Below are 26,604 nucleotides of genomic sequence, written 5' to 3'. Positions count from 1 at the left end.
GGAGGGTCGGATGGGTTAGGGGAATGAGGCGAGTGCGCGGGCGGGCGACGCTGGGTTTCAGCTGCGGCCCATGTGAGCGGGTCGGCCATTGTGTGTGTGTGTGAGAGAGAGAGAGAGAGAGAGGCAGACCGGGATCAGAGCCAAATCGTCGGACGCCTTTCTTGATATAAGGCCCTTCCCTGCTAGCGGCAGAGAGGATCGAGCGCACCCCTCCGCTCTCTCATTTCCCCGGGATCCAGTCCGTCCGCTCGGTCGGTCGGAGATTGGGAAAAAAATATATTAAATCGTGAGCCGCGCGGCGCCCTCCCGCAGCTGGTTCAATCAGCGCGCTGTGCAGGCCGCTGGAGCCCAGCCCACAGCCTCGGGACCCGTGTACCTCAACTCTTTAACCCCCCCCCTTCCCCTTCCCCCAACCCCCCCCTTCCCCCAACCCCCCCGGCCTCAGTTCATGAAGAAATGTCGGCCACCAGTGTCCTGGACCAGGTAAGGATATAAAACCTTACTCTTATCTCCCACCACCCTCTCCCGGTGAATCAGGCCGCGGGGGTGCTTTGTAAATTCCCCTCTTCTTGCACAAGGCTGCAGCCTCGACACTCGATTAATGCTTTTTCCTGTTTTTTTTTATCTCTCTTTTCCCCTCCTCGCCACCCCCGTACCCCTCTCCCTCGTCCGCCCGGAAACCGGCTGACTCAGAGACCGAAAGGCCAAGGAAATAAAGGTAAGAGAGTGTGGCCGCCTCTTGGCTGCAGTCTCGGCTAGTCTTGTGTGTTTTATTTTAAAATGGTGGCTGGCTGGTGGGGGCACTTTACTCAAAACTAATTCGATCTGTGCCTGCGATCAGGAAGGTCCGTGTGTTTTAGAAAAGGAAGCGGCACAGGCCTCAGAGCCTGGAGCTCCAGTCAGACTTAAGTGGCCAACGTACGAGTTTTAACCGTCTCAACTCTCTCCTCATTTTCTTTCTTCCCTCCGTTTGCAACCTGGGGCGGGAACGGGAAATCTGTGAGGAGAGCTTAATTGTTAATTTGTAAGGAGCCCTGATATAAAATACACGTTACCCCATGAACCGAAAGAATGACTAATGCATTTTATTGGCATCTTCATTACAATTTTCTTTTTTCAGCAAAGAAATTGCACTGTTAGTTGTAACTACTTTTGGATGGTTCAGATTTTGAAAACACTAAACGAGGATTTAAGATTTGTACAATTGTATTTGCACGGCACTCCCTTAATTGGGTAGGAGAGAGCATTTCACAATTTTTTGATGAATGAGTTTAGTGTGTTGCAACCAAATGTCTATACCACATTTCTTAATTAAGAAGATTGCCCCATATGTAAATTAATTTAAACTTTCCACTATTATGAAAGACCTAATATATTTTTGTGATTCTCTCAAGTTTGTATTGAATTTATGTGGAGTTCACTCATGAAAAAGTCATGATAGTTATACTTGTAAATAAGGTTGGCTATAGATTCAAAAACAGAAATTGCTGGGGGGAAATGTCTCAGCAGGTCTGACAGCACCTGTGGGGAGAACCCGAGTTAATGTTTTGGCCACAGTGACCATTCTTCAGAACTTTAGTTGGCTGTAGATACTTGCTTTGGTACTGCCTTCTGTTAGATCCTGGAACTACCCTTCTTTGTTTTCAGTTATAAGTTTTCCATTTTCAATTTTTGTTTTCACTTTTTTGCCTCAAGCTCATGCATATTTATTTGAGGTGTAAACCGATTTGTATCACTGGAAAGACAAATGGCACTGTTAACATTTTCAGTGACAATGCTATTCATGTTAATCATAGATGTGTACCTCCTAGACCTGTTCCTGATATGGAATGTTTGTTTGAGATGTGATCTTCAGCCATACAGCACTTGCCTGCCCTTGTCAACTTCATTACTTCAGTGCTAAGTCACCTCTTGAGCAATTTAAAACACTCTTAGAGACCATTCCAAAAACAACCATGTTTTGCTGCACTAAAATGCTAACTGGTCATAAGCCTTGAGCTTACAGTTTGAATGTGTAATATTTGAGGAAAGTATAAATATAGAAGCAAATCTCATATGGGCCACAATTCGTACAGTGAATTAAAGTAAAAGACCTTTTTAGATTGATCATGCCAGACTCTTGTAAATTAATATGATCTGTGATGCTAAATCTAAGGAAAGATCCTTCTGGACTTTCTGATAGCTTTGCTGTTTGAACTATAAACACATGGCCAGCAGATTCGCCAACGCTTCTGTTGATCTACATTCATGTTTGTATAAGCATGTGGATCATATGCTTGCTACAGGGCTTTTGGATTATTGAAAAAGAATAGTTTGACATTCCCAAAATAATGGCTTGCTTGGTCAGATTTTAGAATTTATAATGTCATATACCTGAGTTTGTCTGAGATATGAACTCATTTTTAAAATGTGTTTTCTCTTGATTTCTACTTTTGGTTTTCACCCTTTCCATTAAGCCAAAAAAACTTGCTTTTAATAAGGCTCTGACTCACTGGGATACAATTCCAATTGGCTACCACTCAAGTGTGAACCTAGATGTTTTGTTGGCAAGCTGTTCAGCTGGGAAAGCCATCACAACTGAATGCAGTCTCTATATAGTTGATGTCCAGGCTGAGTATTTTCCATTTAGGGAGCCATTGAATAGTGATCAGGAGCGTTGTTCAGAAATCTTGACTAATTGAACCCTTTGTAACCCAACGTTGCTGAGGAAAATTGTAGATTCCATCATGAGCACTCAAGCAGAGATTAGGTAATTTAGTCGAGATTGGAACATTTGGATGCCTGACTAAACACTACACCAGTGTGATTGTCAGCTGACCATTTACAGAATTTATTTTCCTCATTAAAAACTGGCAATCTGTTCTATGTAGTAGCACCCTCTATTTTCCTGCAGCGGCCATATCTACTTGAAGAGGTTGTTGAGGCACTTATTTCTCTCAAAAAATCGCAAGCACTTATTACTTTAAGATGTCTCAGTTTTATTACTGAGAAATACCTAGTTAATGAAAACTTGTGAAGAAAAGGCCAGGCTGCTATTCATAGGCCCTGAGTTTGTTATCTTGGCAGGAATGCTGTATCTTTGAATGCCTGCATCACATGCTTGTCTGGCCTACTGAGTAAATATACTGCATGGTGAGCTAGTGAGTCATACTGACTCGACTCTTGGTTGGAAGTGCAGGAGTGGGCGTCTACTGTAGATTGGAGTGGGATTGTTTGATTCCCTACTTGATGACAGTTGCTTCCTAGACTTTGACTTCGAGAGGATGTAACTGGAAGGGAAGCAAGGGAGTGAATTTTCTTTTGTTCATTGAATTCTATGTAAGCTTAAGCTTTCCAGATCTAGTTTGCATTAATTATCTAATTTATTGTCTATTATTTCCAATTTTTATTCAATATTTCCCCCTCCAATTTTATTATAGTGCAAAATGGTGCTGTTCATCAAAAGGATGCACTAAATGACGATGACTTTGAGCCTTATTTGAGCACTCAGACCAGGCAGGTGAGTGTGTAAAGATTTTATTCACAATATGTGGGCTGGGAGTTGAGGAAATGGATAATGTTTCATTGATTTTATGAATATGAAACATTGGAGATTGTGATGAGTATAGGGGGAGTTCTGTATCTAGAATAAAATTGGCAATGCCTTGCTATGTGTGATGAATTTAATTTGTGGGCTGGTTTCATCAGTTAGGTGGAAATTTGTCAGGATGAATTAGAAAAAAAAATTCTTTTTTTTTGCAGTTGTGCACTTGAATCATACCTTTCAGGATGGAAGGATTTGCTGTCTAGACATAATATCATTGTTCTTGTATGCGTTTTTTATATGTAGCTATATTATAGGTTTTTGCCTTTTTTGGTCAGTATTTCAGTTCACAGCCTAATTTCGGTTCAGTTCCACAATTGGGAACCTTATTTTATGGGAATCTGAAGAGGAGCAGTCTAGGTATGGATGTCAGTATAAGATTTAGAAACAGGAACTGTTTTCCATAGAGTACCACTCCAGTTTTTTTCCCTCAAATACTTTCTTCAGTTCTTTACTTTCCCTCTTGGAGATGTTGACCCTTGCAGGATTTCAATTTCAATCATATTCTTCATAGCCTATTTTTGAAAGTTTGTATTAAAGGCACTCCATATTGGAAGTTGATTCTAATGAATATCACAACTGACCCTGAGTTTCTTATTGAAACCCATGCACCTACTTGCTTGCAGTGCTCTCTGGTTTTGTTTGTTGACTTGGCGATTCTAGCTGACTTCCAAAAGTAGGGATTCTTAGATTATTATATCTCTGAGTGAAGGACACTAATAGGATCAAACCATGTTCTCCATCTGTTCTCTCTGTTAGCAGAATCACTCAGGACTTACTCTTCTAACCTGCTGCAAAATAGTTCACCATATCCAATTAATATACTCAGCATATTTCAAAATTTCATTCATAAGTTTGTCATATTAATTAGCAACTCTAGCGATTGCGATACCTTCACATTTCACCAGTTTGTCTGGATTGCTCTAAAATGAATTTGCTTATGCAAGCATATGCAATGGTCAATTTATAACCTGCAAGATCCCATAAAAGGCAAAAGAACAGAGGCTGTTAGAATTGTCGGTTGAGGGAAGATGACTGCCAAGGTTATTCAAGTGCTATTTGCTAAGTGCTACCGTGGAATAAAAAAAATTCCTTTTGAACAGGAATGTGTGGCCTTGATTTAATACCTAATTTCAGACAGCATCTCTAGCAATGCAGCACTCCTTCAATACAGCACTGGATGAGCACCTGAGATTATCTTCCTAAATGAGTGTTGGGCCAGTGTTTTCCTGATCAAGTATACAAGAACTACTAATGGAGTCAAGCTGTTTTGAGGATAAATACTTCAGATTTTCTCAAAGTTTATAATAGGCCTTAATGCAACATAGACTTGGAAATAGAATGATATACGAGCCAACCTCCTAGTTAAAAGTTTCCCATTGATTAGAAGTTATGGCGAAATCTAGAGTATAAGAACCAATGTTTGCACAGTGATATTGTATGTAAACTCCTGGTGACAATTCTAGGATTTTTCCCGTATGCAAGCATTTTTAACTTTGGCTTTGGGGAGTTCAGTACCTGTGATTTATCCTTAAAAAAATCTGTACCTGTTCATCATGAATTTCCTTTAATGATTTGTTTGTTTGGAGGGAGAATTGGACTTTCTAGAGACTAGAAGCATCAGGGAGCTAATCAGACATTGACTTGTGAAAAAGCACTGTTGCAGTCAGGCTGTACAATTGTATTGCAAGAAATCAGTGACTGGCAGGGGGAGAAATAATGACTGTCATTATTGGATGGGACTATTCATACTTTCCTGAAGAAGGGCTTATGCCCGAAATGTCAATTCTCCTGTTCCCTGGATGCTGCCTGACCTGCGCTTTTCCAGCAACACATTTTCGGCTCTGATCTCCAGCATCTGCAGACCTCACTTTCTCCTATTCATACTTTATTGTTCTAACTATTTTGAAATCTCTCCTGTGGAGAAGATACTAAAACTAACTTTAGTTAATCAATCTGTGCTTTTAAACAGATACTTCAGTATATATCAAAATGATCTAAATATGTTTTGAACCCAGATGTATGAAATGTTGACTTCAAATTGTTTGAGACAGGCTATTAAGATTGTGGTTACTTAGAATAAGGAGAATTAAAATACAAGCAAAGGGCAAGAATGCTGGTTAATCTTAGGATGGAAGTTATTTACCTTTTATCTTTTTGAGGCTGGATCCTTGGAGAGCACATTTCAGCAAAATATTTCGTTCTAAAATGTTTTCTAAAAGCTCCCCCCAATAGATTGGTCAGTGTTTTGCCATTTAGACCGCAGTAAGCCTCCAACATTAATGCAACTCTGCTGACTTAGCTGATTTTATCCAGAGAATTTCAAAAGCTATAATTAATGGTGTCCTCCGCATGGGAATAGATCTGAAAGAATTTCCTTTACAATGATTTTCCTCCATTCAACCTCCTGCTTGTGGACATTTAGTGGAAGTTCTGTTTTGAGCAGGAACAGCATGTGATCAGTTTCTATATACATTGATGAAATCTGGCTCTGACTCCGATCCTTTGTCAACTCTGGGATGATTCACAGCTTGCCAGCTCAACATCAGGAAGAGCAAGGCTGTCGTTCTTGAGCCGCCATCTCAAGTGCCACCTTTTTCTGTTCATTGACTCTGCATCCATATACCTCTTAATGTTCACACATTTAGGTCAAATCATTTGGTGCCTGAGTTTTGTTCAAACTTGAGGTCAGCTTCAGGCCTACATTCCGGTTTATTACAAAGACCACAGAATTACATCTCCATAATGTTTTTGGCTTTATCTGAATCCTAACATAATTGTGTATAAACCACATTGCTTTAGTCTCTGCCATTAGAATTTTCCTTACTGGCCTGTTGTTAATATCATTAAATTTAAAATCCCCAATCTTGAGTCTTTTTAGGGGCTCTTGCTGAGCTGGCCCTGTAGCTGCCTCCACTAATTCTTCTCCCCCAAACCACCCCCACCAAAAGAATTATGACCCATTCTGTTGAAATTTATTTACCCGTTATCTTTGTGCAATGATTGAAAGCTGAGCATATTGACTGTTTAGAGTCTTTTTCTTCAAATTCCCTGCCTGACGCTTTCCTCCTCTTTCTAGAAAACCCCTCTCATCTTTTCAGTTAATCTTTCGTGCATCCTTTTTCTGACTTTAAGTTTCAGCATTGCCCTGGAAATCTCCTTTGGTTAAGTGTGATCAATATTCAGTAGTCTTGGGTGCTGCTGTAGATTTTGTACAGCCTGACATGTACCCAGATAATTCCATTCAGTGATGATAAATGTCCCGTTGTCATGTCTTGTATACTTATTCTTCCAACATTTTTGACGGCAAACATTTTTTACAAAAGAAATCGGAAGACCACAAGGCATAGGAGCAGAAGTTAGGTCATTCGGCCCTTCAAGTTTGCTCTGCCATTCAATCATGGCTGATAAGTTTCCCAACCCCCATTCTCCTGCTTTCTCCCCATAACCTTTGATCCCCTTGACAATCAAAAATCTTTCTATCTCTGTCTTAAATATACTCAATGACCTGGCCTCCACAGCCTTCTGTGGTAATTAATTCCACAGATTCACCACTCTATGGCTGGAGATATTTCTCCTTATCTCTATTCTAAAGAGTCTTCCCATTACTGTAAAGCTGTGCCCTCGGATCCTAGTGTCTCCTGCCAAAGGAAACATTTTCCCAAAATCCGTTCTGTCTAGGCCATTCAATATAAGTTTCAATTAGATTACCCAACCCCCATTGTTCAAACCACCTTCAAGTCTGGGAAAGTTGACAACTTATATCTTGCTCCTTTAGTAGATTGCTATTTATTTTTTAACGCCACTTGACAACCTTACTGTATTTTCCTTCTGACCAAACCTACCTTTACTATTCTACACCAGACTCTCAAACCCCCACTAAACCTACTTTACGCAAAGCTCGGCAGAATATTCCATTCTGGGCAAGTGAAAACCTTCTCAGTGCACCTGAGGTGAGATCATGGTAGCACTCATTATAAGGAGCAAATCTGGCTTTAATACATGCTCTCAAAATGCAAGCCATCTGTTGACCGTTTCCTTCCAACCCAACACGCATTCAGTTTTTTTTTTAAAAAAGACGTTTCAAAGTTATTGAGTTTCAGTAATCCTTTCCATGAAGAAAGAGGATCAAAAATCTGAAAACATGACAGTGGCACAATGTCTGTTTATGTTGGCTGCTATTTGTCAAGTATCCTAATCATTGTATCACTTGGTGCAAATTGTTTATGCTGCCACTGGTCTTGTTGCCTGCAAGTTTGCTTGGGTTGGCTTTTCTAGTAATTTTCTAGCGCCCTGTCATTTTTTAAATGCCTTGGTGAAATTGAGCAAATCCTAGTTCCTGTCCCCAGTCAGTTACCTTGGATTAGATAGGATATGATAGAGAGCCATATTAGACCAAAAATAAGTTTGCATGAGTTAATTTCCCATCCTGAATGTCTGACATTTTTTTGTTGGAAGTTGATTGTGCTATTCAATTTAGTAATCACAATTGCAATACTCAAGCATTTCCTCCTTTCAAAAAAAAAGCAACAGTTCTTCATTCTGTTCTGCCAGTAAGTGGTGCAACCACTGGCCACCTTTTGAGTTATCAGCTTTACAAACGAATGCCTAGTGGAAGTTGTGTCCATAGGAATCAATAGAAGAGTTGTGCCATGATTCCATTACAGTCTTGTAATTAGAATATAGTATAATTGTGCATATAGTTTGGGCTTCAGTCTGAACAAAGGATACATTTATGCACTTCCGTGGAAATGTTTGTGGCCAAATTACTTTGCAGAATTATAAAAACACTTGATCAGGCAAAATTGTTAAAAGCTATTCATTTAAAAAGAAATTCTTTATAATTAGATGAAGTTTGGTTCCATTTGCTTTGTATTAACTCATTCAGTATAAAGTGATTTATTTTAACCTTTTGTCTTGTTCATGGTGCTTTTTGTTTCTATTTTCCTTGGAATGAATCAAGTTTGTGTTTAGAATCGTCGAATCCCTATAGTGTGGAAACAGGCCCGTTGACCCAGCAAGTCCACACTGATCCTACAAAGAGTATCCCACCCAAACCCATTCCCCATCCCTATTACTTCACATTTCTCCTGACTAATGCACCTAATCTACACATCCCTGAACACTATGGGCAATTTAGCATGATCAATTCACCTAATCTGCATATCTTTGGACTGTGGGAGGAAACTCACGCAGACACTGAGTCGTCCGAAGCAGGAATCTAACCCGGATCCCTGGCGCTGTGAGACAGCAGTGCTAACCACTCAGCCACAGTGCTGCCTGTGTGTGATCTGAACAGAGCTGAAGAAAAATTTCACGTTTTTAAACAGTGCGCGCGCTTTTCTGGCTGAGGGATATTAGTACAAATGAAGGAAAGTCATTCCCTTGACAACTTTAAATAAAATCTTATAAGTTAAAAGTCCTGTGGTACTTTCATAGCATTATTTCAGAAGATAAAAATAACAATGAACTACGTCAAGAGCTATTGGAACAGGTGACCAAAATCTTGATCATGGATCCAGTTTTTATGGAGAGGAACAAGGTGAGGATAATCTGGAGCTTGGGTTCAAATTGATGGCACTAATAATGAGATAAATTTCGGTTGGAAAATTCAATATGTTTATGGTCTTTAATATGATACAGGCATGCAAATGATTTCCTTGCATTCTGAGTTCCCAACTTTAAGATTTGCTTGAGCAGAAAGTAATTTGAAATCATTGGGAAGGAGTGGCTTTGGAATCCTTTACCCCTCAATTAGAGCATTAGCTTGGAAACTTTGGGAAATTTAAGCAAGAAAAACCCAAGAATCTATTCATTTGTTTTCCTCCAACTTATGCAAGGTACAAAGTTTTCATCCTTTCGTATTAAAATTTCAAAATCTGATATTTTAAGCAAAGAAAATCTGCTACTGACTAATTCCAGATGGTATCTTTGTCAGGATTGAGTTTTGTTCATGGGACCAAACTGTGTAGTCCAAAGATTTCTGGGGAGTTTTTCTATGTTCTTTGCAGTGTTGATGGTTATGTGCATATGAGTGCGCACTCATTTTAAAATGTATTATGGAAATTCAAGTAATAGTGCAGAGCACTTCTCACATTCTGGTAGCAGTGGGACTTAATTTTTGGGAATGTAATGAGACTTTAATTAGAATCATCATGGTTCTTTATTCTTTATGCAGTGTTGCTTATTGAATGTTTGTTTTCTCTTTAACAGAACAATACCTACACTGCCATGTCTGACTCCTACCTACCAAGTTACTATAGTCCATCTATAGGGTTTCAGTATTCATTAGGCGAGGCTGCCTGGTCAACAGGAGGGGACCCACCGATGCCCTATCTGACGTCATATGGACAACTGAGTAATGGAGAGCATCACTTTCTACCTGATGCAATGTTTGGACAGCCAGGAACTTTGGGGAACACTCCTTTCCTGAGCCAGCATGGGTTTAACTTCTTTCCTAGTGGTGTGGACTTCTCGGCTTGGGGGACCAACAGTTCTCAGGGACAGTCCACTCAGAGCTCAGGGTATAGTCCTAGCAGCTATGCCTATCCTCCCAGCTCTCTGGGCGGAGCTATGATGGATGGACAATCAGCTTTTACGAATGAGACACTGAATAAAGCACCGGGTATGAATAGCATTGACCAAGGTATGGCAGGACTGAAGATAAGTGGTGGTGACGTTGCGAATAACGTATCTAAAATGGTAGGTTCTGCTGTTGGGAGTAATCCTATATCGACTATTTCGAGTAATGCAATACCTTCTAATCCCATGCCACCAACTACTATTGCACCCCCGAAGCCAACTTCATGGGCAGACATTGCAAGCAAGCCAGCAAAACCCCAACCCAAGAAAACCAAAGGTGGGGCTGCTGGGCCATCCCTTCCACCACCTCCAATTAAACATAATATGGATATTGGTACCTGGGATAACAAGGCAACTGTGGCCAAAAGTACTCCTCAACCATCGACTCAAACCAGTAGCCAGCAACAAGGCCAGCCACCTCCCCTGCCACTGAACCAACAAGTGGTGAATATGCAACCGCAGCAGGTTTCCTCAGGCCAACAGCAGCAGGTGCCACCACAGCCGGTGCAACAGCAACCACAGCCAAACCGCTGGGTTGCACCTCGCAACCGGGCAGCTGGATTTGGCCAAAATGGAGTGGATGCTGGGGGCATTGGACTGTCACATGGGAATTCAAATTCCACTTCTGTGGAAGCACATCCAGTATTGGAGAAACTGAGATCTGTAAACAACTATAACCCCAAGGATTTTGACTGGAATCCCAAGCATGGACGGGTTTTCATCATTAAGAGCTACTCTGAGGATGACATCCATCGCTCTATTAAGTATTCCATTTGGTGTAGTACCGAGCACGGCAATAAGAGACTGGATGCAGCATACCGTACGATGAACGGCAAGGGCCCTGTTTACCTCTTGTTTAGTGTCAATGGGAGTGGCCACTTCTGTGGTGTTGCAGAGATGAAGTCAACTGTGGACTACAACACTTGTGCTGGAGTGTGGTCTCAGGACAAGTGGAAAGGCCGGTTTGATGTGAGGTGGATATTTGTGAAAGACGTGCCCAATAGTCAACTGCGGCACATTCGCCTGGAAAACAATGAGAATAAACCTGTCACCAATTCCCGAGACACTCAAGAGGTGCCCTTGGAAAAAGCCAAGCAGGTTCTGAAAATTATTGCCAGTTACAAGCATACAACCTCTATCTTTGATGACTTTTCTCATTACGAAAAACGTCAAGAGGAGGAGGAGTGTGTTAAAAAGGTTGGTCATGCTAAAAAATGTTAATTCGAAGACTGTGATACACTGAAAATTGTCAACTTTGGAAACCTCTGCAAACTTTTTGAGTACAGTGTTAAGTTTTTTTCTAATAGATAAAACATCCTGTTGATCCTCATTCTGTCTGAATTGATGGATAATAGAATTAGATTTATCTTAAGTAATTCCACTAGAATTTCAGTAAAGGTTATGGAATGGATGTGAAATGTTTAATGTCCACTTGCTCAGAAACTGTCTTCCCTGCATTAACATTATAGATTTTGCCCATTCAGACTTAGCTGAAGTCTGGAGACTATTGAATTGAGAGTAGGCTGAAGTAGTGGGAAAATTTAGGGGAATGAATTCTGGGTGTCGCAGAAGTGTATCATATAATAAAAGAATATTGGCTCAAATGTGAATTTTCTTCTTGCAAATATCTTATCAAATAGGATTAGTAACAATACTAGCCATTTGCAGAGTTTAATGAATGCTGTGGGTAAATTTGTTAGAAGGATTGTGATGCCTGACCAGGTTTAAATAATATATCTCCCATGCAGATATCTTCTGAAATGCTTGTTTTCTCTATTCTCCATTCTCTGTGATAGAGGAAAATGTAACAAACTATGCATTTCAATTGGTTGTAAAAGACATCTAAAATCTCTGGTGATCAGAATTGGTGCATTGGATTAATCTCTGGGTTTTCACCACTGATGAATACTGAAAGTGCTGGAAATGCTCAGCAAGTCTGACAACTGTGAAGCGAAAGAAAGAGTTGGTGAAAACCACAGTGCTGCTATAGTATGAAGGGATAAAAAACATTATATATAACCTCTAAAGTGACTGCTGTGCCTGATCAGTATATGTGTAAATCCTGGCATTCAATGAATGACATGGGCCATGTCCCCACCCTCAGTATTTATATTCTTCAAGAGCACCAATTTGGGTGGCACAGTGGTTAACACTGCTGCCTCACAGTGCCAGGGACCCGGGTTCAATTCCCGCCTCAGGCAACTGTCTGTGTGGAGATTGCACATTCTCCCTGTGTCTGCCTTGGTTTCCTCCGGGTGCTCCAGTTTCCTCCCACAGTCCAAAAATGTGCAGGTTCGATGAATTGGCCATGCTAAATTACTCATAGTGTTAGGTGAAGGGGTAAAATGTAGGGGAATGGGTCTGGGTGGGTTGCTCCTTGGACGGTCGGTGTGGGCTTGTTTCCACACTAAGTAATCTAATCTCAAATGGATGAATATTTCATTTAATTATGGTGATGCGCTGGGTCAGGAAGTCAAATGCAGATATTGTAAGCAGTTTATTGTGATGCTATCTGAAATACTGCATAGCAAATTCCATATATTCTACAGGGCAAAACTGGCTGCACGATCGGCATCCCATCTATGCACTTGAACATCTTCAATCTCCTTATTGTGGTTGCAGTGTGTACTATCTATATTGGGATATTGTGACATCTCACAAAGGCTGCTTTGGCAGTACCTCCTGAATCTACAACCTGCATCACTTCGAAGGATAAGCACATTATGATGATGGGGCACAGCATCACCTCAATGTCACTTCCTCTCCTGACTTGAATGTACATTACTGAACCAAAGTCTGGAATACTATGTTGCTGGGAGCATCGTTGCTAGATTGTATAATATAATTGTTTAAGAAGACAGCCACCTGAACTTTCTCAAGGACTGAGGATGGCAACAAGTACTGACCTTGTTAGGAAAAAAAAGATTGCTATTCACAAAAGGGTAATCATTTTCGAAAATACATAACCATTAAGTATTTTGAACAAGTTAAAAATTGTATGGTCTAGGTTATGTCTTTCATGTTCTGGGGTAACGGTGTTTGCATGCTGTATTGCATTTGAGTAAAAATTTTGCACCAGTGCAAGACTGCATTCTGAGGAAAGATGCAATCAGCTTTGGAAATTTTGGGTTGAACCAATTTCACATCACAAAGAAAGTGCCCCAAAATTTGAGTCACATTGGGTTTTGGGGGTTACAGGATTGCCGTGAGAAATGTTAAACTGATGCACTGGAAACTATTGTCTCAAACCGAGATGGGTGGACACAATTTTGATTGGATAATTGATTATTCGGTTAATTGATTTACTCTGGGGCTCGGAGTTTTCTGATAAGTGTGCTCCCCGTTCAGGAGACTAGGCAGCAGGACACTGCGCATGACCCCCACCCCCAAAACCCTGTCAGCTCCCCCGGCCCCCTGTCCTTTCCCACTCTGCCCCCTGTCCACCCTCCAACCCCACCCTGCCCCCCCAAACCCATCCACCACCATCCCTGTCACCCATCGTCCACCCTTCCCCCACCCCAGAGCAGCCCGACTGTACCCCAACTGTCAGACTGGTGCTGCGTTTGTTCGCTAAGTCTCTAAATAGCGCGCGCGCGCGCACAGAACCTTTTACTGTAACATTTTGACAGGTTCCACCTCTGCCCTATACAGGGCATTGTTGGAGAGATTATCTGGGGAAGGGGGATTTAGGGTACACCCCTGTGTAGAGCCCCAGGGAAAGTGCAGGGGGAGAGAGAAAGAGAGGGCATGAGGTCAGTCATTTGGAGATGGTGCCTGGACTGTCCAGGACTACTTGGCAGCAGTTAAGTTCGTTTTTAATCATTGTACCTGTAAACAAAAGATGCGATCAGGGTTGAAGCAGCTCTTTGCTGTAATGTTTCTATCGGGACCCCAGGATCTCCTTCAGATAATCCGATGTTCAGATAATTGATATTCGGATAATGGACGTTCCTCTGTATTTCATCTCTGCTAACACTTGTTATGTGTGAGGGTACTGCATTGTTAGAGATGTACTCTTTGGATACTTAAGTACCATAACACTGTTTAAAGTGTACAAAATTTATCTCGCTTGTTGTTTGTGGGACTTTGCTATGTAAATTAGTCAATTGTTTTGCAAAGCATTTTGTAAAGTGTTCTCTGCATCCTGAAAGGAATAGAAGGATAGTCTGAAAGAGTAAGGTCAGGAATTATGGAGACTACTAATGCCACGTATGAATACTGTCATTGATCAATTAAGCCAAATGCCCTATTTGTTAAGTCTGTGTAAATCAATCCAGCAACCAGCATTCTTTTTTTAAAAATTGTTCAATGCTTTGATATGCTACAGTTCTGTCTAAATGCAAGTATTTATCACCTTAATCTGTGTACACATTTCCACCAAGAACTATCCAGCATGAATCATCAACCTAAGTAGTGTGATATTTTGAGTGAAATCATAATTAGGAAGCATTTTCTGGTGATTCAGACTAAAATAGTTAATAAAACTCTGCTCAGCGTTATGTAAAGAACCTGATGTTTGCTTTTCAATGCAGAGTTTGACAACGGTTTCAGTCACATAGCAAGCGAGTAATCTCAAACGTGCCCTTGTTTCATGTGTGTTTTGTAATCACTTACTGTCCTGCATCTTTGCCAGTTACTTAATTTTTATCACTTGATTGCCATCTTCCCTATTTGTGGATACTTAAAACTCTACTGTTGAGGACCTATTTATGAATCAAATACCTTCTTCCTTGAGACTTGTGAATAAATTACTTATGCGTTACGTAAGGACGTAGACCAGCAAAACGGCTGAAGCTTAGCCTTGTGTTCCTATGTATTGGGACTGCCATTTGCCATTCAACTGACCAGCTCTTCTGTGAGGATACCATAGTTTGTGCACAAAATGGAACAGTAGTAGTTTAAAATTAATTTTATTCAGTTGTCCCCATCAGACGTAGGAGACTGGTTTTAAACCAAAGGCCAGCCTTTCAGGTGAGAGGTTAAACCAAGGCCTCATTTAGGATGACTTTAGCGTTGACTTCCCTGATGTTTCTTTAATACCGTGGTTGATATTTGTATGCCAGTCAACATCACAAAACAGTTAATGGCTCATCGCCTTGTTTTTTGTGGAAGCTTGCTACGTGCAAAATAGTGCTTAATTTTGCTATGAAGTAAAAGTGATTACTTTTCAAACTCCACAACCACCTGATGAAGGAGCAGCGCTCTGAAAGCTAGCGCTTCCAGTTAAACCTGTTGGACTATAACCTGGTGTTGTGATTTTTAACTTTGTACACCCCAGTCCAACACCAGCGTCTCCAAATCAAAAGTACTCTATTTGTTTTAAAGCAGTTTGCAGTTCCTGCAGTTGCATGATTTGGAAATATGCGAGACACTAAGTCTGAAATTTTTTTCTGAGAACCAATTTGGCTTCTTGAGCTGAACTTCTTTTTAGGCTGATATCTTTAGAGAATTTAAAACCCTAATCCTGATTTGCAAATACTCTACAATTGCTCTAGTTGTCAATTCTGGGTTTTCCTGATTTTTCTCTTGCCCTGTCCAATAGGCTGCTGCTTCACAGCCTCAGAAGACATTTGCACATCTTCTTTAATAGAGGACAGAAGAAACTAAACAAATCAACTGTATCTATAGTGACCTGTCATGTCAGAACATCCCAGAACAATATGGTCATATTCATAGTCACTTGTTTTAACCCTTTTTCTTAATTGTGTTCTGACAAGACTTTATATTATGTATTCCTCCTTTCCTTCCAAATCTAAATTTGAGACCTTGAGAATTCCTTTGGCATTGCATATATTCAAGAGCCTTGGCAATCTGGTGTCCATTTAAAGTGCCTGCTGTTGCAACTGGTTACACCAAACTATTTCTGTAAACGAATGTGTAAGCACACATTGCAAACAGGCATTTCTTTTGTAACATAAAGTTGAGTGCTAATAACAAAGTTGGGCATTTGGATTGCAGGAAACTGAAAATTCAGCTGCTTGTACTGACTGAAAACTGTAAAGATACAAATAAATAAACAAAACAAGGGGAAGATTTCTGCTACAACAGAGAAATAATGTCCTCTTGTTTTCTTAAGAAATTTGATTAATGGCCTGAGTTTTTAAAAAATGTGTTGAGCACTCTCCTGAGCCCAAATAAGCCATTGAAGAAAGGAGATGATACAGTTAGTGGTTATTATATCTGCTTTGGGGAAAACATAAAATGTTGACTTGCTAATCAGTTACTGTAGCACATTGAGTAACTGTGAATCCTAGAATGGAATTTGTGGAGCTGGAAATTACATTTTACAGGGCTTAATACAGTAGTTAGCACTGCTGCCTCACAGTGCCAGAGACCCGGGTTCAACTCCCACCTCAGGCAACAGTCTGTGTGGGTTTCCTCTGGGTGCTCTGGTTTCCTCCCACAGTCCAAAAATGTGCAGGTTAGGTGAATTGGCCATGCTAAATTGCCCGTAGTGTTAGGTGAAGGGGTAAATGTAGGGGAATGGGTCTGGGTGGGTTGCTCTTCGGAGGGTCGGTGTGGACTTGTTGGGCCGAAGAACCTGTTTCCATACTGTAAGTGATCTAATCTAATCTAATTTCACAGGAACTTGTGCCTGTGAAAATATTTGAGATGCTGAGTTTGTGTTGGTGAAAGCACTGTATGTGCAATTTTGTTTTTGAAATAAAGAAGACCAATTTGACCCAGGGAAAGACTACTTAGGTTTTAGTGACTGCTAATGAAATTTTACAAAGGACTGGACTGGAGGAATATATTGAAAGTAACCGATTGAGAAACTGTATGGCTTTCGGGAAAGGATTACCTTTGCGCATCTGTAGTAGGCACACCCATGGTGTAGTTAGGGATGGATTTGCAAGATTTTGACTGTGATGTTGAAGGAACAGCAACATACTTCTAAACCAGGCTGGAATATATCTTGGAGGTGTCCTTATTGTCTTTGGCTTTCTAAATGGTTGGAATAATGGGTTTTCAATGTGCTTTTTGAGTGAAGATTTGTTTCACAAATCACCTGAGGCATATTTACATGTGAGCAGAAATATTGGTCCTGCATTGTTTATTAGAGTTTGATGAATTCCGCAAACATCTTACTCCACCTTCTCAATTACGCTTTGGACACACAATTCAGACACTTTGACTGAAAGGTGGTTGTTTGCAGGTGCATGGGCCTTGAGTCAGTCACAAAATTAACAATGTCCACACAGCTGGCTGCAGCAGAAACAACTTTTTTTGGTGAAACTAGTGATCTGCCTTGATATCTTTTGTAATCTGCTAAACACATTCTTCATTGTGTTGCAATGCATGAACCCTAACACAAAATAGAACAATACTATGCTAGTCTAGTATTAAAATGAATGAGCTTCTACAATTTGTATAAATTAAACATTTATTGTCTGTATTTTAATCTAAAGCTAAGAGTATACTTAGGTGTAATCTGGGAACTCGTTAAGGTTATGAAAGGTTTGGGATAGGGTAGATGTAGGGAATAATTGTGAATAGCAAAATCATTTAAGGTAAAGATAAAGTACAGCAACGAGAAGGAATAGAATATTATACTGACTGAGATGAGGTAGCAAGGGATGACAGTCTTGGAGAGAATAAACACCAGCAAAGACCATTTGACTGACCTGTTTGTGATATCATTCTAACATCAAACCCCTTTCACCTCTGTGTTGTAAATGGACATGCCATCATGGATTTGGTACTTCATATTTTGGTAATTACTTACTGGGATTTCACTATTGGTCCAAAGTGTTTTGCAACCAATGAAATATTGTTGAAATGTAGGAAATGCGAGTTTCTATACAGCAAAATAATATTTATTAACCTTTGACCCACAATAAACTCTTAAATGTTTAGCAATAAAAATAAAACTTTCCAACTGTCAATATTTTCATTGACTTTACTGCAGGAGGTAGACAATATAGTATTGTCCGGAAAGAAGCCTCTCCTAGTTGTACTTTGGTCAGAAAACCCAAATTTATACCTGGACCCTGAAAAGCAAATATTGGGTTCTCTTTCCTAAGCTACTATATGGAAGCCTTTGTTTTGTCCCTGTTGTGCCTTGTACTTGAACAGCCAGCCCTTGGTCTCAATAGCTCAGTGATTAAACTGAACCCATTATTGATAACCAGGAAAATGTTTTGACACACAACTATGGATGGAAATGATATGTAGATAAGAAAGAATGAAGGATGTTAGCATTGGTTTTAGAGGGGATATGTACTCCTGGTGGAGAAGCGCTCCATCTAAATAGATGTGAGTAGAAAATTGAATTCATGGACAGTGTATAACATATTTTTCTGGATAAAAGTGTTGAGGAACCAACTAGAGAACAGGCTCTCCTTAAGTAGTTTTCTGTAATGAGAAAATAATTGGCAGTCTATTTGTGCAAGACCCCTTGTGGAAGAGTGACCATAATATTATAGAATTCTTCATTAAGATCTAGAGTGAAATAATTACTTTTGTGTATTCAGTCTAAATAAAGGAAAGGTGAAAGCTGACTGCAGTAAATTGGAGAATGTTACTTAGGATGATGATGGATAGGAATTTGCAAACATTTACATAGCACATTAGAACTGAAAAAAAATTGTTCATTCCTATCTGGTAGCAAAACAAAACCAGGAAGGTGGCCTGACCATGGCTCATGAGGGAAATTAGGAAGAATATTAGAACCAAGGAAGGGGCATACAAATTTGTTAAAGCAGCAGACCTGAGGATTGGGAACAGTTCAGATTTCAGCAAAGTAGAACAAAGGGATTGAGAGGGGAAAATAGAATGTGAGTGTACTATATCTGGGGAATATGTAAACTGATTGTAAAGCTTTCTACAGGTGTATGAGGATCAAAAGATTAGTGAAGACAAATATAGGTTCCTTAGAAACAGGGTAAGTTACAAGGCAGAGAGAGATGGCAGCCTAATTAAATATATAGTTCGGTTTTGACTTCATAAAGGATGACACAATTTTCTGAAAAATATTGGGAAACGGGACCTAGAGGAACTGAAAACAATCAGAATTAGGAAATAAATCTTGCTGGGCAATTAGGATTAAATGCTGATGAATCAGCAGGACACAATTTACATCCCAGAGTACTGGGGGCCTAGGAATAGTTAGTGTATTGTATGTTATCTTTCAGAACTCTGGAACCACTCCAGTGGATTGGAAGGTAGCTGTAACTCCAATTTAAGAAAGAAAGTAGAGACAAATAGAATTATAGACTAGTTAGCCTGGCAGCAATCATGGCATAAATGCTAGTGTTGATTTATAACAAGATTTAACAACAACATTTGGAAAACAGTGACAGGATTGGATAGAGTCGATGGATTTATGGAAAGGGAATCATACTTGACTAATCTATTAGAATTGTTTCAGGAGCTAACTCAGACAATAATGGGGAACCAATAGATGTGCTTTACTTTGAGAAGGCTTTTGAAAGGTCCCACGTAAGAGATTAGTATGTAAATTTAAAGCATGTGGGATTGAGAGATAACATGCTGACATGAATAGAGAATGAACTGGTAGACAGGAAATAATGGGGGAAAAATGGCTTTTTCTGATTAGAGCCCTTGTCTATGGGTTACTGCAGATGTTGGCGTTCAGACCCAACTATTCACAATATGTTAGTAACTACAGACATCACAAAGGAGGGTGTACTGTGAGGAAGATACAGCGATGATGTAGTGTGATTTTGACAAGTTGAGGGAGTGGGCAAATGCATGGCAGATGAAGTAATGCATGGATAAATATACGGCTCTCCACTTGGTAGCAAAATCAGGTCGACATTACTTTCTGGTGATAAGTTGTGAAAGGGGAAGATACCGTGAGACCTGAGTATCCTCGAACGCCACTCGCTCCAACTAAGATTGCAGATGCTCGTTATGGATACTGACAAAAAATAAGCAATAGGAGCAGGAGGGAGATGATTTGGACCCTCTGAATTGCTCTGCCTTCAATGAGATCATGCCTAATTTGATTGTGGTTTTAACTCTATTTTCCTGCTTGCCTCCAATAACCATTGACTCTCTTGTAGTGCAAGAATCTGTCTGACTCAGCTTTGAATATATTCAACATCCCACCCTCCAATGTTTTGTAAATTCCAAAGTTTAATGATCCTCACAAGAAATTCCCCCTCATCTCTTTAAAATGGGTGACCCCCTTATTTTGAAATAATTTCTCCCACGTTTTAGATTCTCTCAGGAGGAGATCGTTGTCTCTATCTACCCTTTTAAAATCTGATATTTCAATAAGGTCACCTCATTTTTCTAGACTCCAGTGAGTACATACCTAACCTTTTCAACGTTTTCTTGTGGCCTTATGTGTGCTTTGACAATTTTGCAATTCTGTGATATAACAAACCCTTCATCTTAGTGTACTGTTCACCCTGAAAACATAACTGTATGCAAGAATGCAGATATGGTCTCATCGATACTCTGCACAGTTGTAACAAGTCCTCACTACTTGTATATCTCCTTACATAAAGTATTTGATGCTTGTGCAAGTCGGTATTACAGTACATGGTCTTGAGATTGATCTGGCCAAGAAGGGAAGAATAAAGAAACATTGGATTAGGTCTTCAAACAAGATTAATTTTTATCATTATTATTAGGAGATGCACATTTCTCTTGCTGTGAACACACTATAACAAAAGTAAGGACAATGAATATCATACGTGGAGAGCAATAATATGTATAATTTGACTTGGATTTAATAAAATATTTAATTTTCCCAAGGGTTTTAAGCTGATCAGTCACAGGCAAATCTAGCAATCAACTGATCACTAAATACATTCAAAATTGCACAGTATGATATAATTTACTGGTTTTCCCTAGGATTCAAGAAAACTAATTTCTTGGAATTCTACAGGCCACTTAAATAGTTATAGACAGAAAGAAGTTAAATTATGCAAAAGGTACTTACAGTCTTGTGGCGATGCTTAAGGTTATTGTTCATTCTAAGGACTTAAGTGTTATTTGCATTTTTTGTAAAATGAACACAATTTAAAAGTGTTAATTAACCAAGGATTGTTAAACTTTAGTCACTCCTGTATGATGCCTGTAAGACTCAATAGGACATGTAAATAGGGACAACTAGCTTCCCATAGAGTTCTAGTGTACACCTGATTGGGTACTGGGGATTTATCCACTTTTGTGCGTTAAAAGACATCCAGCACCACCACCTCTGTAAAATTGACATTTTGTTAACATGTCACATTTTGTGTATTTCACATCCTCCACAATAAACATTGGTGCAAAATATTTATTTAGCATCTCCCCCATCTCCTGCAGTTCCACACTGGCTGCCTTGCTGATGTTTGTTAGGAACTAAGGAAAAGATTTGTTCCTATGCATGTCCTGTTGAGTTTTGCAGCCATCGTACAGGAGTGTCTAAAGTTTACCAATCTTTGGTAAATTAGCACTTGAATTGCGTTCATTTTATAGAAAGCAAATAACACTCAGTCTTTAGAATGAACAATAATCTTCGGCATCTCCATTGGAGTGTAAGTATCTTTTGCATAATTTAACTTTCTGTCTATAAATATTTAAGTGGTCTGTAGTATTCCAAGAAATTAGGTTTCTTGAAACCTAGGGAAACCAATAAATTATATCACACTTTCCAATTTTCAATGCACTTAGTGTATCAGATTGTTGCTATTTATTTGCCAGTGATTGATCAGTATATTACATCTTAAAGCTCTTGGAAAAATTATTTTATTGAATCCAAGTCAAATTGTACATATTATTGCTCTCCACATATGATATTCAGTTTCCTTATTTTTGTAATGGTGTTCACAGAAAGAAATATGCATCTCCTAACACAACGATAAAAAATAATCCCGTTTCAAGAACTAATCAAATGCTTCTTTGTCATTCCCTTCTCAGACAGTTCAATCTAATGACCTTGTACTGTAGTACTTACTTGCGCAAGAATCAAATACTTTATGTAAGAGAATATACAAATAGCGAAGTCTTGTTACAACTGTGCAGAATATTGATGAGACCATACCTGCATTATTGCATACAGTTGTGTTTTTAGGATGAACTGTACACTAGAATGAAGGGCTTGTTATTATCACAGGATTGTAAAATTATCAAAACGCACGGAAGGCCATGAGAAAAGGTTGAACAGGTTAGGCATATGCTCATTGAAGTTTAGAAAAATTGGCTGAGACGTGACTTTTATAAAGTCTTATAAAATCATGAGGGGCGTGGATAGGGTAAACAGACAATGTCTTTTCCCCGGATCCAGGGAGTCCAGAAGAGGGTATAGGTTTAGGGTGAGAGGAAAGATTTAAAAGGGACGCAAGAGGCAACTTTTTCACGCAGAGGGTTGTCGTATATGGATTGAGCTGCCAGAGGAAGTGGTGGAGGCTGGTACAATTACAGCATTTCAAAGGCATCTGGGTGTGTACATGAATAGGGAAGGTTTAGAGGGATATGAGCTGGCAAATGGGACTAGATTAGGCTATCTGATCAGCATGGCCAAGTTGGATTGAAGGGTCTTTTTCCAGGCTGTATATCTCTCTGACTCAATTTCTTGCTTCAATGATCTGTCCGAACGCAAGAGGCAACGTGGTTTTATGATGCTAGGGTCTAAATTTAAATCATGCTCATTCAATATTGATTTTAGATGAGATTAGATTCCCTACACTGTGGAAACAACTAATCCACACCGACCTTCCGACGAGCAACCCACCAAGACCAATCCCTCCTAACTAATGGACCTAACTCTACGGGCAACTTAGCATGACCAATTCACCTAACCTGCACATCTTTGGACTGTGGGAGGAAACCAGAGCACCCGGAGGAAACCCACGCAGACACGGAGAATGTGCAAACTCCACACACAGTTGCCAGAGGTTGGAATCGAACCACTGAGCCACCGTGCTCCCCAATGTCCGATATCTAGATCCCAATATCTACTCAGTAGCAGTCACATTGACATATATCTTATCACAAGGTATGTTCTGCAGCATATGTTCTGAGCTTCCAGACCAAGTTTCCTGTTGTACTGATAGAATTTCAACACAGTCTCTGTCCTTCTCTGAGCTTAGATTGGCTGGACTGTAATTTGCATTTTTCCCAAATAATTGGTACTGGTGAGTGCGTTGGAGTATATGTGAAATATAAATGTCTTGTGGGGTAGCCTGCTGGTGATGTCACTATTACATTGCCAGTGACTTCTGTTTCATATCCTGGGAAAGTGACAGTTTGCAATTTCCAGGTGTCTGAATCTGTGTTAAATGAGCTGCAGTGCACAATGATGCAGAAATAAAGGTGAGAAAAATATTTAAACATGTGAAGTAAGCTCATGAGACATCAATCTATGACTGCCCTTTCTCTGAAGAAGTCATTGATTGGGATAAGAAGAGATATGATTCTAGGTTTAATCATAAATCTGTTAATTTAATGTAGTAATTAGCTGTAAACTGTGATCTAACAAAAAAGATTCATGAACTTCATCTTTGCACATTTGTGTGTAATTTAAAAACAATAACACGGCTCATGGCGGGGAGGTTTAAGTTTTATTTTTAACTCCGTGAAATGTTATGATCTAGAGCACACAGATTGGTGGAAACCGATTCATTCGTAATTTTTGAAGGATAAATACTTGAAATGGGATTGTGCGCAACTATTAGGAAAAGCAGGAAATTGGAAACTTGCTCTTTCAGGGTGCTGGCAGAGGTGCAGTGAATCAGATAGTATCTTCCGGCCCCTGCAAAGGTGTTGACTTCTGTCTTGGATGCAGTTGCCTAACACCTCATGCAAAAAGAAAGCATGTTGAGATTATGTAGCAACTCACCAAAATGCATAAAAAGGCAAAATGCAGTAGTGATTGTTTTATAATTAATGCGTATAAACACATTTTAATGTGGGTAAAGTGTTCTGTAAACTCACTCAAAACTAATGATCCATAGGATTAAAGAAATAATTAAACATTAGACATTTGGAATGACCCTATTTAGTTTATTTTCCTGTCTATATTTGCCTCTAAATATGATGTCCCTTTGGTTGGATGCAAGGTTTCCAGGATTCCTCATGCATAATCTTAAAAGGTCATAAAACAAATGAAAGATGGGAGAAAAACTTTCTGGCCTATCTCAGTTGTCCCACACAGTTGTGATGTCTTGTGCATCACAATAACATGATTCGGAGATGCCGGTGTTGGACTGGGGTGTACAAAGTTAAAAATCACACAACATCAGGTTAGAGTCCAAAAGGTTTAATTGGAAGCTAGTGTGCTTCCAATTAAACCTGTTGGACTATAACCTGGTGTTGTGTGATTTTTAACTCATCACAATAATAGACATTCCTCAGTACACCTTTTGAGCCAGATAATTTCCAAAGAGAGGAGAAACAAATGCTGTCAGTAGAATGGCACTGACAATTTTATCTTCAATCCCCTTAACTGATCTAAGCCATTCCTGCTCTGCTCATTTTCAACATGAGGTATTTACCTCTTGTATGAGGAAACCTCCCTCAGCCAGAAACAGGTCCAGCTTTCAATTTAAAGGAATTAAGTGGATCAACTTTCATTACATAACCTGCTAACCTGTTCCACAGGTTCACTTTAATATATTAAAAAAAGTCACCTGACTTCTAACCTAGGTCTGCCCATATATGACTTGTAACACTGGTTCCTACTGTGTTGTTCAGTCAGACAACAAATGCCAATCTTTCTACAATGAGAGCATTACATTTGTCCTTAACAGCCAACACCCACTTCCCAGCAGGGACCCCTGAGGACAATTAGGATTTTAATTCTTGACTGAAATTTCCCACCCCTTCGTTCACTCTGTTCTCTGTATCCCTGTCCCTGAGTGTGTAGCACACTTAGTACTCTGTTATGTTATTATAACAAAGTGCTAGAAAAACTGTCCTTGTTCTTCCAGTCAACAATCTTCCTTAATTGGAAATGCCAAAAGTAGATAATCTGAACATTGGTCTTATTTGTTTTGAGAGAACATGTTGCATGCAAATTGTCACCATGTTTTCCTACATAGATGACAGCCTGTCAGAAGTATTTAGACATAGAATGAAGTATTTGGCGATTTGGAAAAAAAGGACACTTTTGCACTTCCCTTTCTGCCAGTTGATGGTACAGAACATAGTAGATGTTAAACCTGTGGCTATGTATTACTTTTGCACTAACCCTAACCAACTCTAGCAAAAGGGGTTTTAACAGACTTTAATTGCCACTGTCGATCAGGGAACTGGATTCTAGGTACGCTTTGACCTGATTGATAATGAATGGATTCAACGATTGTACCAAACTAGACACATGCCATGAAATTTGTGCTATCTTTGGTTTTGTGCGCAAGTCATGTCGTTCAGCTCTTTTTCCATAGCTGTTTGAAAGAGAATATTAAAGTTTATGAACCTGCCCCTTTGAAATAACTTATGGACTGTTGAATTAAACAGCGCAGCATTCTGTTCTAAATATCCTCATTGTAAGGGGTTTTTCCCTCAGAAGTTTCTAATTGTGTATTTTGCTGTCACTAAACCTGAGCCAGCTTGGGTAACTGTCGATTAAACCGTTTTCTTTTCTTTACAGGAACGTCAAGGTCGTGTCAAGTAACGATGTATTCTCTGGAAATATGACGTCGACCTAAATGTCATGTCCTGAATTTTCTTCAAGAAATTGAGTGATAATGAAGATCCCTTTTCCTGTCCCGTCCCCTGCCTTCCCACCCCCCACCTTTCATTTTCAGTGAATTCTAAGACTTTCAGACTTGTAGTTATCAGACGTTAATCCTCTTCTATAGGACTTTGGGAACGATAGCAAGAACTAGGTGGGGAAAAATGTTTAAAAAGTCCTTTCTCAACTCAGTTGTGACTTTACAAAGTGGTACAACTTGTTTTCCTTCTGTTTGAAAAAAATTAAAATCAATTTTTGATTTTTATGGTTCGTGGGCTGCATTTAAATTATATTTCCTTGGAAAAGAAATCAGTGGCCTCACAGCATCGAAAAGGCAATCGCACAGCTGGGTCACCACGTGGATAGATTTCCTTCTCCAACTTGAGCTTAATTTATGGAGTCCAAATCATCAAGGCCCTTTTTTGTTTTAAGAACTGCACCCCCCACCCCCACCACCTTTTCCTGCAAATGCTGCTTGTTTCGTTTTGAAAATGCTCCAGGAAAGAGCTGTTACTTCTCTGTTGTCCCTCCTTTCGTTGAAAAAAAAATTAAAATGGTTACTGTTCACAACAGTTATGGTGAACTTTTTTTTTAATTGCTGCCAATTAAGTCTGCATCCACCTAATTAAAAAAGAAGACTGGACTAAAGGAATACTGTATGGAATTTTTTTTGGACACTGAACTTTGAAAAACAAAAACTGCTTAATCTTTTTCACTCTTCATCAACAGTGAAAAGCTGGGAATTTGCCCTTTCTTCATTATTAATCACTTCTCAGTAATAAATGTGATATCCTGTTCAGCAAAA

At 39.6% G+C, this 26,604-nt stretch overlaps 1 protein-coding gene across 2 annotated transcripts; it reads left to right on the top strand.

Moving 5' to 3' along the window:
• On the top strand, window positions 1–26,604 carry ythdf2 (YTH N(6)-methyladenosine RNA binding protein 2). 2 transcript variants are annotated; one of them, XM_043717522.1, is made up of 5 exons: window positions 1–483; window positions 694–718; window positions 3,420–3,499; window positions 9,797–11,362; window positions 25,716–26,604. In XM_043717522.1, exons 1-5 carry the CDS (start codon window positions 457–459, stop codon window positions 25,737–25,739), a joined length of 1,722 nt encoding a protein of 573 aa, XP_043573457.1. In that variant the 5' UTR covers window positions 1–456; the 3' UTR covers window positions 25,740–26,604. The 2 variants fall into 2 exon arrangements, with proteins under 2 accessions (XP_043573457.1, XP_043573458.1); XM_043717523.1 differs by lacking the exon at window positions 3,420–3,499 and having other exon boundaries at window positions 2–483.

This window comes from Chiloscyllium plagiosum, chromosome 27 (assembly GCF_004010195.1).
Source record: "Chiloscyllium plagiosum isolate BGI_BamShark_2017 chromosome 27, ASM401019v2, whole genome shotgun sequence".
Lineage (NCBI taxonomy): Eukaryota > Metazoa > Chordata > Chondrichthyes > Orectolobiformes > Hemiscylliidae > Chiloscyllium > Chiloscyllium plagiosum.
This window is presented reverse-complemented; position numbering and strand designations above follow the sequence as displayed.